The sequence below is a fragment of the Pseudorca crassidens genome, chromosome 12, assembly GCF_039906515.1.
Source record: "Pseudorca crassidens isolate mPseCra1 chromosome 12, mPseCra1.hap1, whole genome shotgun sequence".
In the NCBI taxonomy this organism is placed as follows: Eukaryota; Metazoa; Chordata; class Mammalia; order Artiodactyla; family Delphinidae; genus Pseudorca; species Pseudorca crassidens.
Genome location: NC_090307.1, coordinates 60,269,615 through 60,289,637, shown reverse-complemented (window position 1 = coordinate 60,289,637; position 20,023 = coordinate 60,269,615). Strand labels below are relative to the sequence as shown.

At 39.9% G+C, this 20,023-nt stretch overlaps 1 protein-coding gene across 6 annotated transcripts in view; it reads right to left on the bottom strand.

The window, feature by feature from the left end:
* Positions 1 to 19,744, bottom strand: part of ARHGAP28 (Rho GTPase activating protein 28) — a 192,055-nt gene extending 172,311 nt beyond the window's left edge. For 3 of the 6 annotated variants that reach the window (XR_010933132.1, XM_067699664.1, XM_067699668.1), the window contains exon 1: positions 19,455 to 19,742. Coding sequence is in view for 5 of the 6 variants with exons in the window: in XM_067699664.1 (XP_067555765.1) it covers positions 19,455 to 19,630 (176 nt within the window). In the remaining variant the exon portion in view is untranslated. Of the gene's footprint in view, positions 1 to 19,454 lie in introns of all 6 variants that reach the window. The other 3 variants (XM_067699665.1, XM_067699666.1, XM_067699667.1) reach the window with 1 other exon arrangement.
* Between the last annotated feature and the right edge of the window lie 279 nt (positions 19,745 to 20,023).

The window sequence follows — 20,023 nt, the reverse complement described above, 5'->3', positions numbered from 1 at the left end:
TAGCAAATACCATAGTTTACACCATCACAGAGACAGCACTGCTGTATTCTGTGATCTATGAAGCTGCTGCCGCTGCTCTTACTGGGCCTGGCAGTGCCACCTCCAGATTTGACACCCCAGTAGAGAACCAGTAGATACTTCAGACACCCCAGTAAAGTATGTGTGTGCCCACCGGTTTGAGGCTTCTTGTTGACCCAGTTGGCACGGCTCATTTTGCCTTTCTATGCCCCAGTCCCAACAATCTCAATTTCTATGTATATTCCTCATGGCCATTATTTTCCAGTCTTTAAAATTATATCCTCTAATATCCTCTGAATCATCCCTGGCTACTGAGTCCTAAATTAGATGCTGCATTTTAACAGGAGACACATTATCTCTGAGAACGACTGTCTCAAATGAGGTCATGGACACTCTAGTTTTACAGTCTGAAAAACAAAAGCATTTCCCTTTTCTGTTACCTGCCAGGGATTTTTTTCTTTACAAGAGAGAAAATCTGACAAAGTGAAAGCATAAGCAACTGACCATGTGGAACCTGACCCTGATTAGCATTTCCCTGTGTTTCTTCAGTGTTTCATTTTCTCTTTCTTATTGTAAGAAACTGTCTTCTACAATAAATTTTAACCAGAGTTGATTAGTTTGTTTTCTAGTTTTGGAAAAAAAAATCATACATGGCCCCCTTCCCTCCATTTCACAGACATTTATGGAGCATGTTGCTGGACACTGAGATCATAAAGACACGCCGTGGCTCCAGCTCTTAGGGGCTGCGAGCAGTGGAGTACAGGGGGCAGCTACAGAGAAGTCACATCAGCATTATCATCAAGAATAATAACTTGAGGGCAGCAGTAGGCCCAGGGTTCACTGGGAGCACAAAGGAGAGAAACTGGACATAGACTGGAAGAGAAGAGGAAAAGGTATTAGGGCAGGTTTTCTAGACAACAGAAGCTGTGGTCCAATCCCCAGGGATGACAGGACTTAACCAGGTGAGGACTGGGGAGAAGGCTCTCCCAGCAAAGGAAGGAGGATGTGCAGAAAGGGCTCTTGGGACCTCAAATATGCTATAAACTGCCTGATGAACAGGCTATATATGTAATCAAGGCAGGATATAAAACGCTGTATAAGGAGAAATATCTGTCCAGTCCAGAAATCTGTTGGACAATGCTGCCAGGCAGGGAATGTTTGTAGGCAACAGCAGTATTTGTTTGGCTGCTACCTTTTTAACTTTCCTATGAAGATATGCTACAAATTTGCAACTCATGACTTCAGCTCACCTTTCTTGAATCTATTTTCAGTGTGGTACGGCTACTGAATAGATAATGTGCAAACAGACCAGATCAGTTGTTTGCTCTGATTAACTTTCAGCTCAAACATTTTTTTCCTCGTGTTACGATTATATTGGTCAGAGATGTACCAGAAGCTTTAACTCCAATCGCAGAAATGCTTCACTTACAAAAGCAAACACTTTCCTCTCTGTCTTGGCACACAAGACTAGGGACTGGTGGTCTCATGTGCAGATCACACACCTGCACAGGGATCCAAGGAAAGCACTAGAAACACCAAGCAAACTCCCATTCAGGACACTGAACTTGGACTGTGGGTATGAGGGTAAAAAAAAAAGCGGGGTGGATTAATTTACCTTGTCTTCCTATTAGAAAACAATTATACAATTTCCCACCCCTCATGTGTGAAATACTGAAAGGCTTTTGTTTCCTCTACACCTTCTTCGAGAATGGTTAAAACTCAGTACCTTCTTGTGCCCTGATCTCGTTAAATGTTGACTGCCAACATTTTTCACTTCTGAGAACAGAAACATCCTATTCATACAGGTATTATCGCATAAGCCCAAGGCACCCCTGCTTCTGCCCTATTGGCTTTCTCACATCAGCCAGAAATGCCCAAGCCCAGACGCTGGCCATCACAGCAATGCCACCCAGAAGTGTCCTAATTGTGGGGAGACACACAGAACAGCAGGCATTCTATCCGTTTTTATATTGAATTTGTCCAGCAGTCATTCAAAGCTCAACTCAACTCCTAGGGAAACACTCTGAATACTATTAAGTATACTCTCCAGGTAAATGAAATGGTCCTGATAACTGTAAATGTAAAGATACCCTGGATAGAAAAAAAAGAGAGGAAATATCTCTTGACCAATATCTTCTCAACCTGCGGTCCACGAATCACCTGAAAATGCATGCAAACTTGTACAGCATACATATGTGTACTTTTCATAAAGGTCTAAGGCTTTTAGTAGATTCTCGAAGCATTCTATGACTTGAAAAAGCTAAGAACTACATGATAAAAAGTAAGTAACTCTTCCCATTTCAGTATGTAAAAATACAACTCAGGTGCACAAGCTAGAAGTATCAAGGAAACATAAAATATATCACTTTTTGCCTTCATTTGTATATCTTTGAGCAATGAATACCAAATTAAAAGATAGTATTTGCTACACATGCTGTCTGTGAAAAGTTACCTTGCTTCAATAGTTCATCAAATAATTTTGACAATACATTTTGTAATTTGGCTTTAAAAAAATTCACCCTAACACCAGAAAAAAAAGATATTCTGGATGTAAAATAGTTCCCCAAAGTAGGTATTGATACAGTAAATGGTTCGTTTAATTGAATACTTGCTAAATTTGAGGTCCAATCACACTTGGGTATGTGGAGAATTCTATTCTAGGAGTAGCATAATTCCAGGAAGATGGAAAACCTGTAACTGAATCTCCTTCACCACTTTCCAAAAACAAATAGGGGTGCATTCCAAACACCAGCAGCCACAGGCTTAACTGCAGCTGACCAAGTTTGAGATGACCTACAAAATCTGCTCTGTTATTAGTAACATTCCTGCCTTCATGGAATTACCAAAATGCATGTGGGGGTCAGGGTTTCATTAGTGTTGAATTAGTCTTCTCCCCCATCTGCCCTGTATCCCTCTGGGGCACAACACTAGGAAAATTCTGTCATCCACAATACCCAGCTGTGTCACCCCACTGCAAGCCAAGTTAATGGGAATAAAAGCTATGCTAAATGTGAAGTCTGAAGATGGGACTTTGGCTGAACCACTAGGATTCCAGCATATGTTTGCGATTATCATTAAGCCACTTACTCCCAAGATATAAGCTACTTTGTATTGGTTATTTGACTGGGGGAGTAGAGTAGGGGGGTGGGTAATAAAGTTCTAAAAGAATTACTTTTATGCTTCAGTCTGATTCTTTCAAAACAAATTCTCATTAATTTTTAAAGAAATGTACAAAGAGTTTAAGACATCCTCCCAAGGTGAGGTACTCTCATTAATTTATTTTCATTGGTTTGGCTGTGACAGTTAATATCTCTTTGACAATTCACTCATTGAGCCAATCCCATCCCACAAATAAAATCTTGCAAATATTTGTATAGACGTTACCACTACTTCCCTCACACATTTCTCAGTACATCCAAGCTGAATTGAGCCCCCTTGTATACCCTCTCTTTGCTGCACACCCTACCCATACACCAGGATACCCACATCACCCAGTATGTCCACGTGCCCAACTAAAACACCACTCCTCTAGGAAGCAAAGTCTGTGTTCTCTCCAGAGGCATGAAGCTAAATAAGACATGGTTCCCAATGGTCTCAGGCTCCCTTAACAGCCCCTCAACCACGGAAACTCCATCCTGTTTAGCTGTGATCATTCACAGTGCCCTCAGGGAAGATACTCAAAAGATATGTGCTAAGAAAGAAATTCAAAGAAAGAATAAATGGATGAATGAACTGAATGACAGAGAATCTAGAGGTCTCTATTTTCTCAGTTAAATTTTTATTTTTTTCACAAACTTACAATGTTAGAACTATTATTTGGACAAAGCATTCAATATACTGGTTTTTTAAATCAGTTAACCTGTTTGCTAAATGTATAACCCTCATTCTTTCTTAGCCAACCCTTGGTTTGGTTTCCGGAATACTACCACTGAATTCCTAATTTTTTTTTTCTCTCTCTCTCTCAGTCTTTCATTCCTTTAAAATATGTGAGCTAAGACAGTTTCCCCAAATGTCAGTCTGATAGTATATTTGAGGTAATGTGACTCATATCCATTACAAACTGAACAGGGCAGAGAACACTAGCTAAAGACCTGGGGTTCTGAATAGTCTGGGATCTTCTTCCACTGACTCCTTGTGACCTTGAAAAGTCACCACTCTGAGACTCAATGTCCTAGCTGAAAGGTGAGAGGTTGTTACTAATACAACCCCCAGTTCCTTTCAGCTTTATGTATTCTAGAGAATAAATTCTCTGTATCTTGCTATTATAGGCTTACAAGTTTCATGAGTAGGCAGATCAGGAAGCTGTCTACATTAGGGGACTGAGTTCTAGGGCCCACAGGCCACATCCAGCCCACTGCCCATTTTTGTAAATAAAGTTTTATTATAGTACAGTCATGTCTATCGGTTTCTCAATTGCTGCTTTCATGCTAATGATGGTGGAGTTACAACAGAGACTGTATGGCCAGCAAAGCCCAAAATACTGGTCTTTTGTAGGAAAACATAGCCAATCTCAGTTCTACAAGATGTGCATTGAGGATTGTGACTTCCTACCAAAAGATCTTGCCTCTCTTCCTTGAATAAGACCTGGAATTTCACCATTAGAAGTTACAAAACGTATATATGCTTTGGAAAGGCAAAATGCCTCAAGTGTTAAGCAGATAGTCCCCTAGTAGTAATCAAATGATCCCTATCTGAGACAGCAAAGGAAAATGGAAGGGCCCAGGCAAGCCAAAGCAAATTGAGCAGGCACCAAAGACAAATTTGCTTACTTCCCAATTTTGCCTGGGTCCACCATGGAGAGATGAGTCTCTAGATTTTGATACTGTGATGGGTTTTCATCTAAACCTGCTCCCTCACCTAGCCCCTCTTTTATGTAACAGCAAATGCCTATGGGACAGCTGGATGACAATCAGGTACGACAATAAAATAAAACCACCAAAGGGTCTACATACATTTTTCCCACTTTCAGGCTCTGAGGAAATGATGTGTTTGAATCTCAAAAGCCATTACTCTGAGGAAATGAAGGCAGACACAAAACAATATATACTGTAATGTTCTGTTCATATGACTTCCAAGAATAGGCAATACTAAGGTATGGTGATAGAAGTCAGAAACTGGCAGGAAGTAAAAGGGGCATGAAGGACATTTTCAGAGTGAAGGAAATGTTCTGCATCTTATTTTGGATGGCAGTTACACGGGTTAAAAATCAACTAGCTGAATCCTTAACTGTGCATTTTACTCTATAATAAGTATATCTCAACTTTAAAATGTATTAAGTGACTATTGTCACTAAATAAAGGCTTTTTTTGTTTGGGGATATGTCTTCAGAAATCTTGAAGATCTTTAGGATCATTGTCATTATATAAATTTCCCCCCATAGGAATGGTGAAGAGGGTGAGCGGAAGGGAAGGTGGTTCTTGGCCTCTGTGCCCATTTCCCTCACAGGCACATTCTTGCAATATGTCATCGGATATCTCAGTTTGGGAACCTAGTCTTTCACAGAAACTCAAAAGCAGAAAATGAGGAAATAGTTGAAACAGATTTGTCTCCTTAAATTGTATGTATGTGTTGTTGGACTATTAAAAAACACAGAGAAAATATACAACAACACACTCACATGTTTCTTGGAAGTCTCTGCTTTACTTAATTTGCATTAAATTTATTATAATATTGTGCCAAATAGAAGTATTAAATCTAGCACATATGATATTGAATATGAATAAAAATGTAAATATTTACATATAATGAATATGTAAATACTGCATATAATAAATAGATATGTAAATAAATGAATATGTAAATAAATAAAAATGTATCTTTCAAAACATTGTTATTAATAAATGCTCTTTTAAATCTGAACAAAAAACAAGGAAGTGCCATGGCATTCTTCAACAGTATCTAGCATTCCTATTAACTGGGCTACCACAGTCTACAATCATCTGAGAAATAAAAATCAGTTCTGCTTATTGGACAGGCTATATTTTTCAAAGAAAAGCTGAAAGACAAATAAATACCTTACTGATATATTAATCTGACTTTGGTAGCTTGTTTGAAATGTACCAAACTCTACTTAAGAGTAATCAAAGTACTAAATTAGGCAACAATACATGCTTACTGCACAGACAGCATAAGTACCCAAGAGATCATTTAAATTGGCAGAGTTAAATGAGAAGGGAAAAAGTGTTATTACAAAATTAGTACAGGTCTGAACCCATGTTTTGGTTAAAAAATCTAGAATTATCTAATTACCTTCATTTCCAACTTAACAATTGAGAAAAAGAGAATTTACGTGTTAGAAGGGATCTAGAGGTCAGCTAATGGAAGCCCTTCATTATTCTAATGAAGAAACTGGGCATGTAACTGAGTTCAGTCTGACCTTCATCGTTTTACCCAAAATGCACAGTAAGTGGTCTCTCCCCTCGCTGGCTGGTCTCATATTACGTGGCCTCAGGACACCAGCAACTGTGGCTACAATCTCTGTCCCTTTTCCTCAGACTGGTTCTTCTGCCAAAAACTCTTCCCACTCTTATTCTTCCTACTAAGTCATGCTCATTCTTTAAGGCTTAATCTAGTTATGACTCCTCCCAGATGCTTCCCTTGACCCCTTTCTCGCCCACATCAATTTGAGCCCCGAGTGTTAGTTATACCTTCTCTGTTTTCCCAGAGCACCTCATGCATTTTTCCTCAATCATTCTTTCAACCATTCAAATACTGAGTGCCTGCTCTGGGCCAGTGGGCTAACGCTGGGGAGACAGAGAGAGAGAGAGAGAGACACTTCCTTTGTACCCTCAAGGAGCTGCACTTCAGATGCAGCTGAAACGCCTGTTAACAGTCCATCCATTCTCACTGAAGGACTATTAAACCATTTTTGCAGCCCCAGAACCTGACAGAGTGTATGGCATACAGAGGCTCAATAGATGGCTGTTCAATTTCACTTTTATTGTAAAAATCAGGAGTTCAAGTTCTTCTTCTTTTAATGAATAAAATTACCCTCGAGCAAAATTTAATCTTTAAAACAATGGAGGGTATATTTACCTTCTATTAATTATCCATACTGCTCTCAGTTTTATGTGTCATGGCATGTTCATTTACAATTGTTGCCAGTTTTGATTTTTATTAATCATTCTTTACTTCAAAGCATATTACCAAGAATTTATGTTATCCTATGACTAAAGTTTAATTTATCAGATTCTGGGAAAGCAGGTAGTATGCAAGGTCAGAACAGTATATTCTCCAACACAACACCAATCCAAGATTTCTAATACTTCCAGGGTCAAAAATAATAGCAATTATGAAACTATCATCATATATTTAAAAGGAATATTACCTTCACCATTATTTAATGAATAAATTGTTAATTTACTCAAAAAGCATATATGTACCTGTCACTGAATTAGGCCAGGGACACGGAGATGAATGAGACATGGTCCAGGGCATCAACAAACTCCAGGTCAGCTATGTAAGTACTACCATAAGTAGTGGGTAAGTGCAATACTAGAAGAATGTAGAGGTAGAGGAGGCACAAAGGTGGAAGTGACCAACACGGCTTGAGGAGGAAGCAGTCAGGGAAGACCTCACAAAGGAAGTGATGCTTCTCAACCCAAGAAGAGGCCACATTTCCACAAATCAGCCCCCACTGTGTTTACTCAGCAACAGTTTGTTAAGACTCTGCTGAGTGCCAGGCCCTTTAATGGGGGGGGCGGGGGGGGGGAAGGTAGTGAAGGATTCAGCAATGAAGAAGACAGACAATGCTCCTGTTCCAGAAGTGCTTAAGCACTACTGTGGGGCTAGTGATAAAGATTCATCCTAAATGCAAAAATGTTATCAAAGGATTATAAATAGGAGACTAAATGTGTTTAAATCTTGCATTTTAGAAATGCTAGGTTTCCTTCTTGACGTTTAGCTAATTTTCAGCTCTTTGTGCTAAGTTTTAAAAGCTCCCCCCTTTGGTCTCTTCACCTTCCCATAAGCTAAGCTTCTACAACAGGTTCCACTTGCTGCCTCTATTTCCTTACCTTACACTCACTCTTCAACCTGCAGCAAACAGGCTTCCACCTCTCACTTCCATTAAACCCATGCTCACAAAGATCTTCATTGTTATCCACACTACAAATCCGGGGGACAATTTTTAGTCTTGACCTTATTGGTCACTTAGCTATCTTGATATGGTTGTCCACTCATTCTGAACCTAATGCCTTGGCTTCCAGAATGCCCCGTTCTGGGTCTTCATCAGAGGCTCCCAAAGCTCTGCTTTTCCCTAACTGGCACTGCTCCTCGGGTTTCCATCTGTGCTCCACTGCTGTCTCTATAGAGACTCTATTCTCTATTCTCTCCTGCCAGATCTCATCCAGTCCCAGTTTTCACTACCTCTCAAATGCTGAAGATTCCCACGAATAAATAGCTTAGAAGTCTTGGCCTTGATCTCCTTCCCAAGCTTCCAACTTGTATAGCCAGCTATCAGCTGGGTATATACACTGAGCTCAAAATTTCACAGGCTAAACTTCTCCCATCCACAATCTGCTCATCCACCAGAATTCTCAATTTCAGTTAATAACACTAAAACAAAAACTCAAGATTTTTTTCCTGGTCCCCGGTATGCATTTAATTACCAAATCATACTAACTCCATTGCTTGTTGTCCCAAAGACTCCATTACTTCCTTCCATCCATATTCGAACGACCCTAGTCTAGGCTCTCATCATCTTTACTTGGACAAGGGCATTAGCCTTCCAGATAGTCACGATGCGCCTTAAAGCCACCTGTTTTACTCCAGAGAAAAAAAGACACTGGGGGATCCTGGAACAGAAGGAGCAAACAGTTACAAGATCACAATTTTGATTTTGTGGACTTTAATCCAATAGCTCTGAAACCAGATTAAAATAGTAATGATCTAAATCGGGTATGAGCAGGGTGGGGTTGGAGAGTGGAAGAGACAGAAGAGAGAATAAATCAGTGTAAAATTTGATTAACTGAAGAGAGTTCCTCCTTAAGACCCATTAAAAAGCCCTCTGAGTGCAAAGTACTTCCATGAATACTAAAGAGAACTGGTGCTAATTTTTTTAACTCCCACAATAAGAACTTTTTTAAGAGTCTGGATAAGAGAAGTATCATGTTTGTTTAGGATAAGTATAATTGAAATCAGCTTCACTTGGGCTTCTTCTAAGCAATGACTCATGTTGTTTTAGCTGGTGTTGACTCACTGCCCCACAAAGGATGACACAGCTCTAAACAAGCAGAGCAGGGCCTGCTTTTTCCAATTACATGCTTCCAGCAACTGAAGAGGTGGGAGTCCTCTGGAGTGGAGCCTTCTGCAACTAAGCACAATTTTGACTTTACAAAAACAGTTGCCAAGTCGACCTTGTAATCACTGAGCTTTGTAAATGAGGAGGAGAGAAGTTAAGTTGTGGTATGTTAAAAATCACAGGGGCCAGGCATCCTCTGTTTTTTCAAAACAGAATCTACGGAAACTTACAGTCAGCTCTTTTCCCATTTAATTGCTTACTCTATTGAGGTCAGCAAATGTTTTTCTTTAAGATGCCAATGAAAAGTCACAGCAAGTGTGTTTTCGAGACTCTCCAAGTTACGTTTGGTGAGATAACGTGCAAGGGGAGTTGTAATAGTGTTTGAAAGGAAGCTAAGGAAATGTCGTTCTCATTAACAGTCACCACCTTTTCTCCAGTCCTAGACCTTTAATGTTCTCCCATCTGCAAGCCAGTTTTCCCCTCCTCCATGTTTTCCTTGCTGGTGGCCTGACTACTCCCAGAACACATTGGTCCATGCTGTGGGCCTCAGTAGGTGCCGTGGTAATGCAAGCAGGTGATGAGGGGTCAGCAGAACAAATTCAGAGCCTGGCTCAACAAGTTGGTTATTCCTTGTGAGGTTTTCGACAAGACACTTTTCCATACTTTGCTTCCCAGCTGTACGACAGAGATTAGTCCTCACTCATTACTGGTCTTTCATGATGTTTAGTTCCTATTAGTAATACACTCTGAACAAGTTGGCTAGTTAAAAATAGTTAGAGAAGACTTCTAATGACATGGCAGTTGGCAGAGAAGTCCAGACCACACTGTTTAGGTATAACTAAAATAACTGTCCAGCCTCTGTAGTTAGTGTTCTAAAAAACAAAGCTATCAAAATGAATACCTCGGAAAATGAACACAAGTGCCTGGAGGCCACTCTGATTCTGACCTCTCCGGAAGATTCAAGTCCAGACTACAATGGGCCCTGAGTTTGTTTCCTAAACAGAAATCCTTGAAGCCCAATTTAGGTTCAGCATTATCCATGGCTCCAAGGTCACTGAGGGATAGGGACTGTGCTCAGGCTGATGGGAGACCAGGGATGGCTCGGGGTCCGGACTGGATTGCACAACCTATCTTAACTTATCCTAAGTTTCTGAGTAACATTTTGAACAGAACTGTTCCTCACAAAGGCATGGTCCAGGACCTGCTTGTCCCTTGGTTGGCTTCAAAATCAAGATAAGGTGAAAATGATTGAATATTAGGAGACAGGAGAGGAAAACTCCATTAATTCTCATGGAGCATTGCTTCTCAACCTGCATTAAGAACTGTTATGTTATAAATCACATGGAAGGAACAAAGTGAAAAATGTTTTTAACCATAGAAATCTATCTTAGTAGTTAAAGAAAATGATTAATAAAACTAACATGAAAAATTCTAAGAACATGAACCTAAGGGTTAGAGGATTAAAAATTGCCCTCCCTTCCTTCTGCCTAAAAAAGAGCCCTAAGGAAGATTTCCTATAACTTATTGCTTGGATCTCACTTTTCTGGTCAAGTTGAATGACTTCTGTAGCACATTTTGTCTTTTTTTTTTTTTTTTTTTGCGGTACGCGGGCCTCTCACTGCTGTGGTCTCTCCCGTTGCAGAGCACAGGCTCTGGACACGCAGGCTCAGCGGCCATGGCTCACGGGCCCAGCCGCTCCGCGGCATGTGGGATCTTCCCGGACCGGGGCACGAACCCGCATCTCCTGCATCGGCAGGCGGACTCTCAACCACTGTGCCACCAGGGAAGCCCTGTCTATTTTAAAATATAGTTACCTAAATAAGACTGCAAGATGGTCAAGTATATAGCTTTTAAATTTTAAAAAATCCTATTATTTTACTTCAAGTGACAACAAAATTTCTCAAACTATTTATATCCATTCATATTTAACTCGCTCCATGCTCATTCCATTAACACAGAATAGACATGACTGCAAAAGGAAAGACTAAATCAAAACTGAGTATAATATCTACTATGTGAAAGTTAGTATTGCTGGTTGCTAGGCAGGGATATGATAATACTGTCCCTGCTCTCAATAAACTTATAACCAAATTGCGGCAGAAAAAGACTAAATCCACGATATACTAAATAATGTTTCAAGATTTAAATAACGGGTTAAAAGCACCAGTTTTAGAAGGGCTGTCATTACCCTGCTGTGTGATCTTGGGTTATTTCTCTGTGCCTCAGATTCCTCCCATGTCACTGGATTGTGGTGAGGATTAAATGAGATAGTGCATGTCAGGCTCAGTAAGCTATCAATAAAACCTGGCACCTTTTTTTTTTAAAGAATTGACACCACAGGACTGTGCGTGATGAATTACCAACGGATCATTATTGTTATGGTAGGTAAAAACCCTTCTGGCTACTATTGTGAAGGAAGTCTTCAGAAAGGAGGTCTAGTCCTTACTTCTTTAGCTACATTTATCCTCTTGTGTTTTCCCTTTACAGCGCAGCCACTTAAATATGGGTTTAGTCCCAACCACTGACCTGTTAACTTTGGCTACTATGTGAATTTTTCAGTATGGTAATGAAGGCAGGGAAAAGTGGGGAGGAAAGAGATCAAATATCATATTATCAGTTATAATGTCATTTTAGTATGTTTAACATTTTTTCTAAACACCTGTCAGGTTTCTCTACAGCTCTATAAAAATATAAATCCATTGATGGGCCTTTGTATAAAGCCAAAGGCACTGTCCAGTGTTTTCTAAACTGATTTTCATAAATGAATACTGAACAGGAAACTTCAAAGGAATTCTTGTCCCTATACATTACAGATGTACAAAAGCAAATTTTGTGTCTGACCACAAAATTTAACATAGGAATAAAGATTTATCTCTTATACGTAAAAGATAATCAGCACCACAACTTAGAATTATTAAAATAGTACAAAGGTATCTCAAGTGTTTCACAATTTAAAACTACTACATACTACTCTGTCTTTGGTTTCCAGTTTCTCCTTCTCCTTCCTGTCTTTGGTATTGTGTGTTTGTGTGCAGTCATCATCTATTCATCGAAGGGATCAGAAATGGAATGCATAGGTTTAATTAGTTTTTAAGAGTAACATGAGACACCACAGCTGGTTCTCAACTTGATATTAGCATATGTCCTCCCACACTTGGAATTACTTGGCACTTAATGCCTGTCAAATGGATAGTTTTACCTATAATATTCATTTATTGAAGACTGATATAACACATTTGATACTCAAAGAATGTGTCATAAACCACAGATATTTAGGAAGATGATATATAGTAAAACAATCTACTATTTTCTTTAGTTCCCACTTTAGGCACTTTTGGACACAATATTAATATTTTGATGCACATCCTCTAATAATCACAAAGCAATGGATACGTGAAATTCCCCATTACAAAGAACAACACATTATACAAAACTCATTAACTCAAGTAACCAGAACATAGCAAGAAACTGAAAGCAAACAAGCAAACCAAAAAATTCTCAAGGAAACTGAAATAAATGCTATCAAAACCTTTTGTTAGATTATACATTTTAGTTCTTTGAGCAGCATTTTCTTTACAACAGTTCCAACAAGCTTGATTATCTAATCAAAAGTAAATTACAGGGGCTTCCCTGGTGGCACAGTGGTTGAGAGTCCGCCTGCCGATGCAGGGGACATGGGTTCGTGCCCCGGTCTGGGAAGATCCCACATGCCGCGGAGCGGCTGGGCCCGTGAGCCATGGCCGCTGAGCCTGCGCGTCCGGAGCCTGTGCTCCGCAACGGGAGAGGCCACAACATTTAGAGGCCCACGTACCGCAAAAAAAAAAAAAAAAAAAAAAAAGTAAATTACAAAGCATGTTAAAAATAGCAATATTAGAAAGAACAAAAGTACTGCTAAAGGCTTTAAGGTCTGCCTGAAAAGAAGGAAAACAACAACAATGATAATAAATAATATTTAAATTATATAATCAATAAAACAATACACCAATATAGGTTATTTACTTTTTTTTTAACATCTTTATTGGAGTATAATTGCTTTACAGTGGTGTGTTAGTTTCTGCTGTATAACAAAGTGAATCAGCTATACGAGTATACATATATCCCCATATCCCCTCCCTCTTGCGTCTCCCTCCCTCCCACCCTCCCTATCTCACCCCCCTAGGTGGTCACAAAGCACGGAGCTGATCTCCCTGTGCTGTGCGGTGGCTTCCCACTAGCTAGCTATTTTACATTTGGTAGTGTATATATGTCCATGCCACTCTCAGGCTATTTACTAGTAAAGCAAAACATCCACATCTCAATCAGTGCCTGTACTACACCGCACTGTAATTCTTACTGACTTGATGATAGTCGTTTAGAAAAGGTTCTTTTCTGCACTAAAGATAGATTTGACTTCATATATTCATCCAAAGAGACTTAAAAACAAAATGAAGTCTACTGTTTAAGTGGATAAACTTTATTTCCAAAATTTTCTTCTGAGGAACATTTTACTCCCTTCATGTGCTTTTGTATATAACATTCTACTTCTAATCTTTGCTAGAACTGATATCTAGAGACCACAGATTGAGAAAACAGAGAACGGATATGACTTCAAAAGTGAAATAGTTTGGTTTTAGGATGCAGTAAGAAGAAATTTTGATTATATGCAAATTAGAATGTTTGCTTTAGTTATGATACATTTGTAAATGTTTAAGTAACATCTCTGGAACACTGGTAAGGGGAAAATGTTTCCCATCAGATGCAAGCATAGTACCAAGAAAACAGAAGGACAGCCTCAGTAACAAGTGCCAGGCAAAGTGGGACCTAATAACCACCCTCTCTGAACACAGCATTTAATTTAGCAACTTTCTGATTATTTTTTCTATTAAGCCTGTAATAAAATTTTGCTTTCAAAAAATCATAGATTTTTAAAATTAGGGAATTTATCTTTATAGGTTTCATGAACTCAGACCAGATAAAACTAAGCCATTTTATTGTATTTTGTGGCAAAACTGTGAAAAAACCAGTAGGTTAGATTACATTTGGTTGACTTTTTAAAGGCAGAAAAAGCCACAAATAATAAAATTAGAGAGAATACTGAATGTGGATTTTATAGTATGTAAAATAAGTCAAATGTAGGAGGACTGAGAAAAACTGAAAATCACTATTAAGAACATCACTGTAATAAATATTACTGGCAAGATCTGTAGATGGATGTGAAAATCAGAGGAGGAAAGTTTGAGGAGAAACAGGATGTTAGCACAGTCAAAACGTATCTCTCCCAAGATGTTTATTAATTACATAGGGAAACCTGGCAGACAACACCTTAACCAGGTGTTCAGAGCTAACATCAATATTAACGAGACAGCGACTTCGTGAACCCCCCAAATGATGCACTGAAAGGCCTGACATCATTCTGTGGAATTCTCACCCAAAACACATAACTTCAATCCAGTCATGAGAAGACACAAGACCCATCCAAACTGAGGGGTTTCCTACAAAACAACCAACTGGTACTCCAAAAGTGCCAAGTCACAAAAGACAACAGACTGTCATGGATTGTAGGAGGTTTGGGAGTCATGACTAAATCAAATGTGGGATCCCGGATTCAATTCTACAACAGAAAAATTCCAATTCTAATGGAAAAACTGGTGAAATCAGAATAAAGTCTATAGTTTAGTTAATAGCACTGTAGCAGTGTTAATTTTTTGGTTTTGATAATAGAACACAGTTCTGCAAGATATTAATCTTAGGGAAGGTTAGGGAAGCTGGAGAAGGTTACATGGGAACTTACTGCACCACTTCTGCAAATTTTCGGAAGCCTAAAATTACATCAAAATAAAAAGTTAAGGGCAAGTTATCATTTTCAACCACATGAAAATGATTCTACAACACTCTAAGTTCCCTGAATTTTTTCGGATACATTAAGGATTAATGATCAGGGGGAAATGAGCAGGTTAAAAATGGACAGAGCAACTGGCCAAATGTTAAGCCAAATGACATGATCAAAGGAAATGTGCCAGATGTTTTCCAACAGCTCTACATATGGAGGCACCTACAATCAGCAGGGACCCCACTGTAAAAAGAAACCAGAGCCACCAACTCTGGTTTCAGCTATCACATAAAGAACGACCTATAAATACCTCATTCTCTCCTAAGAATCCTATTTCCATTACTCTTTTTGAATCCTCTAGAAAAGTATACCTACTATGTCCCAGAATTTGGTGTACCTGTGTATATGTTTGTAAGCTCACACAGACCTACATTAATGCTTAACTGAACAAGAGTTGGCACCTTGAAATAAACGTCTTTCTAATTAATTAATTTCAATCTAGGAATGTACCACTAAATATGTGGTACATTCCTGGATTTTTTTTTTTTTAGCCCAGGTCAACAAACTTTTATTGCCATTTCTGGCTCCCCCAGCCCCAGCAAGATCCCTGCTTACATGGTAGAAATACTGAGCTCTGGTGCAGAGGAATAGGGGGTGTTACCTCTCTTTCTCTGCACACTGCCAAGGTTAAAAAAAAGAAACCCACTTACTGGAGAGGGAAGGCCATACAGGGTTGGAGTTCAAGGGCAGGTATGGCTCGGTCCCACCTCTGCTGGCTGCAGAATATAGAGACCACGGTTCCAAACATTTTTTAAAGGAGGGGGGAAGTTGCCAACTCTAGTCTTTTCCACAAACAAAATATTTACTTTCTATTCATCACTAATTCCATTTTAATCAAATCATTCCCATTATAATGAACAGTTATGCTATTAGGAAACAATATGCCCTTGACAAAAGTTTTAACATTGCTATAGAATTAGAATTCCTAGGATAACCTCGGGAGCTTCTATATTTGTTTTTCAGGAACAGTTGGCTCTTTTCCTCCTCTATTTTTGTCCTCTTTCAGGAAGTTTATGGTATATTGAGATAAACATCAGAAATACTCATAGCCATTTTATACTATACCTTCACTAAAAAATGTTGTATATGTTACTTGTATATAACTTAGGAAATCTTTGAAAAACAAGATTTCTAGCTTCATCTTCAGCTACCTTTCATTTTGTAAGTGAAATCATTTTGAACATATGTTAACATTTCACTCTCGATTCTGAATAAGGGTCTAGGAGCTTAGCTTCTCTAAAAATCACATGATTCTAAAGATAATTCCAACCATTTGTTTCAACAGAACTGAGAATTTGTAATCCTTCGTTCTCTTTTATCCTTACAACAGAATGCAAATATAGAATGTTTGTGAAATAAGGAATTGCTTTCCCTCCTCGCAACAAATGCTTAGTACTCCTGAGTCTCTTCCCTGAATGAGTAAGTTTGGGGGATAGGTACCAAAAATGTTCTATTCCTCTTTACGTCAACAGCTGTGATTAAAAGCGGTAACAGTAATAATGCAGCTAACAATTATCAGGTGCTTCCTTGGTGTTGGATGCTAGTCTAAGCAGCTGAAGCAGGCTGCCCAAGGTCACATGGTAGGAAACGGTGTAAGTGATGAACAGCGTCTGGCAGTCTGACCCCAAGCCTGAGTAACTGGCAAGTACACTTTATACTGGCTACTCACTTTAATAAAATAAAATGGGCAGGCCCCAAAAGAAATTACAATGGACACCCAGCTTCAGTGTTGAAGAGTAACAGGGACAGGTGTGTAATGGAGCCCATGGAAGCCTCAGTTGCTGGATCCTTTGGGGGTTTTGTTTGTTTGTTTGTTTGTTTTTAATGGGAAGCTGACGTCCAGATTTATATCTGAAGCTTCTTGATTTTGAAATGTTGCCACTTATTTCAAGCTTTTTTCTAAAAATCCTATTGGTCTGAAAGGTCAAGGGCTACATTCTCAAGGCAGGCTCTTCATCTCATTTCTCTTTGTATCACTAATGCCTATTGCGTTTCTGGCACATAGTAGGTACAAATACGTTGACATACTGTTAAAAATCCTTCCATTTTATCTTGGCCATTTGGTAGGAATTCATTAATTTATTGAGCTACTACAGTGGGCAGACACTACTCTGGGCACTTGGGATACAATAGTGAAGAAAAGAGAATAGTAAAGAGAGAGAGAGAGAGACTATATTTTAGTGGAAAAAATAGGCCAAAAAAAAAAAATCAAAAGCACATAAAGTTAGATGAAGTATGTGGGCTTGGAAAATAAGGAGATGGCTTGCTTTGAAATGAAACTATGCTACTCAGAGCTAAAGAAAGATGATACTTAGAAAGTCAGATACAACAGCCCATGCTTCCTAGTGCCATACTGGTCACTACTCCACAAATACATTACACATACGTAAGCAATTTAAAGGAAAGGGTATTCTTGAAAGAGAGAGTGCTCTCTTCATAAGTGGAACAATACAATCTTGCTCCTTGGCTTGAAAGGGAGTATTGATCAGTAGTTAGTGAGTCAAAGGTTAATAACTCAGGCCTGATTACTTCTGTTACCAGACGCATGATTGATAGTGTCCTCAGGCTCCCTGTAAATACAGGAACCTCTTTTTGATCGCTGTTACTGAGAACCAAGGAATTAAGCTCTTCTCTCACAATTTAGTTGTAGGGGGCGGGGGTCGTCTATCTCCTGCATCAGAGGGTGAGTAGCACGAAGGCTCCCATACAGAGGGTACAGGGCAGTCACCAAAAATGCAAACTTGGAGCAACATAAATCTAATTGGTAATGTATGGTAAAACACTATGATACGCAACTCTTTTGCTCTCGTATATTATTATTCCACGAGACCACATGCTGAGTTAATGGAACTTCTCCAGTTTGCTATGGAAAGGGATATAATTTCGGATTGCCCAAATGGCACAATCTGGCTCTTGCTCCCAGACAGCTGCAGGGAGCTACAGACAGGACAGCTACACCAGGACCATCTAAAAATGCACAAACCTGGCCCCCACTTCTCACCAAATCACGTATATCTATTTAGTTACTCATAATAGGAGTAACTATAGTCAAGGATCATGTTTAGAAAAGAAAACACTCCAAAGACAAATGCAAGTTTGTACCTTCAAGTAGCCTTTAAAATAATGTGCACAGCTCTTAAAACTGGAAGAAAAATGCTATTTTCTCATTGTCTGTATATAAAAATTAGATTATCACTCATGCTGCTCTTTTAGGAAGAAACAATATTTTCTTTGTTAGCCAAGCCCAACACAGATCTCATGCCAATGCAGTTTGCTCTTCGCATGGATGCTAGCCAAGAGGATATTTCTTGAAATAAAGTCACAATCTGTTGAAAGCCTTGCAAGTCAATTAAATTAGGAAACAAGTAATCTTTATCACATAACTAAAGATAAAAGTATGAGGAAAAAATGACTGAAAATAAACATGCAAAAAGCACACTACTCAAATCTCCCCACTCGTAAAGAAAACCATTTGTCAATGGATCCATTGCAGATAGTCACATTTAAACAAATAATACTTCTCCTAAATATGTGTCAGATATCAAATCATCTCACTTAGTGGAATATTTTTGTCCACAGAAGGAAACTTCCTAACGGTCTAACATTTTCGTTTAGTTAATAGAAGTCTCATTGGCCTTGATCTTGCATCAAATAGATGAACACTGATAGATTGACTAACATTAATTAATTAACATAGATATTAAATCTAAAATGCACATAGTGAGAAGCCTTCAAACCTCTTTTGATCCAAAGGAAAATTATAATTGCATTTATAGACAGAGTCAACATTAGCAATAATAGTGACACCAATGTATACAATTGGAAGGTTTTTTTAAATCTAGAAATAAAATTGTTTTTAAAAGTCTACTGAGATTTCCTTTTTGGAGACTCTCCAGCTGCGCTTTAGCTCCTGTGAAATGCAGTTACTAAATACATTCTCGATAGTGTCTGAGAATTAAGATAATATATTTTACTTTTTTTTAATTTTCCCCTTCTGTTTCATTTTAAAATTTTTTTTTAATTCTCCAATAGCTCAGTAGGTGAATTTGGCAGACATCAGGCATATGCCTATTATCAGCAAGTTGTACCAAGAATGCAACTCCGCTGCTGACCTCTCCTAGCCATCGTCTTTAGCCATTGCCGGCTGAGACTTCCCATCAAGGACAAATACAAAGAACGGGAGGCTCACTCATCCAGTCCTCCAAAACTTGAAACAACAATCAAGCGACGGTGGTCCTACGCTCCGTCGGAAAACCCAGCTGCATATGAACCCCCCACCCCCACCCCAGCCCAGGAGACCTCTGCCCCTTCGGCGCGGTGGGTTACCTGCTGCCTGGGTGGCTGGCGGCGGCCCGGGGCGCGCAGCGCGGCTCGGAGCTGGGCGGCTGGGGGCGCGCGTACGAGTGGTAGGCGGTCAGCACCACGCCGCCCGAGTCCTCTACTTCCATCGTCAGCCGCGCATGTCTCCGCTCCGGCCCGAGAACAAAGGCGGGGACCAGCATGGGCCAGCGCACCGGACCGGTCACCGGCGGGGAGGCGCGGCCCGTCCGGCTCCCAGGGCAGAGGGGCTCCTCCCGCCGCTGGGCTGTCAGGGGCGCGGGCAGGCCGCCCCGCCCGCCGGCCGCCGATTAGCCCGGATTCAAATACACGCCCACCAGGCCCCCTGGGGTGGGGTGGGGCGGGGAGGGCGAGGCGGGGCGTCGGGGTGCAGGCGGCCGAGGACGGGGGAAGTGGGGTGTGGGATCCCTGCGTCTAGAAAACTGGAAACCCGCCGCGATGCTTAGGGGCTCGGGCTGGCTGCTCTAGTAAAGTTTTGCTTGCTTTGTTTCTTTTCCTGTTCCTTTTCTCAACCCCCAGCCCCACCCCTTCAAACGGGAGGCTTGTCCCATGGCTAG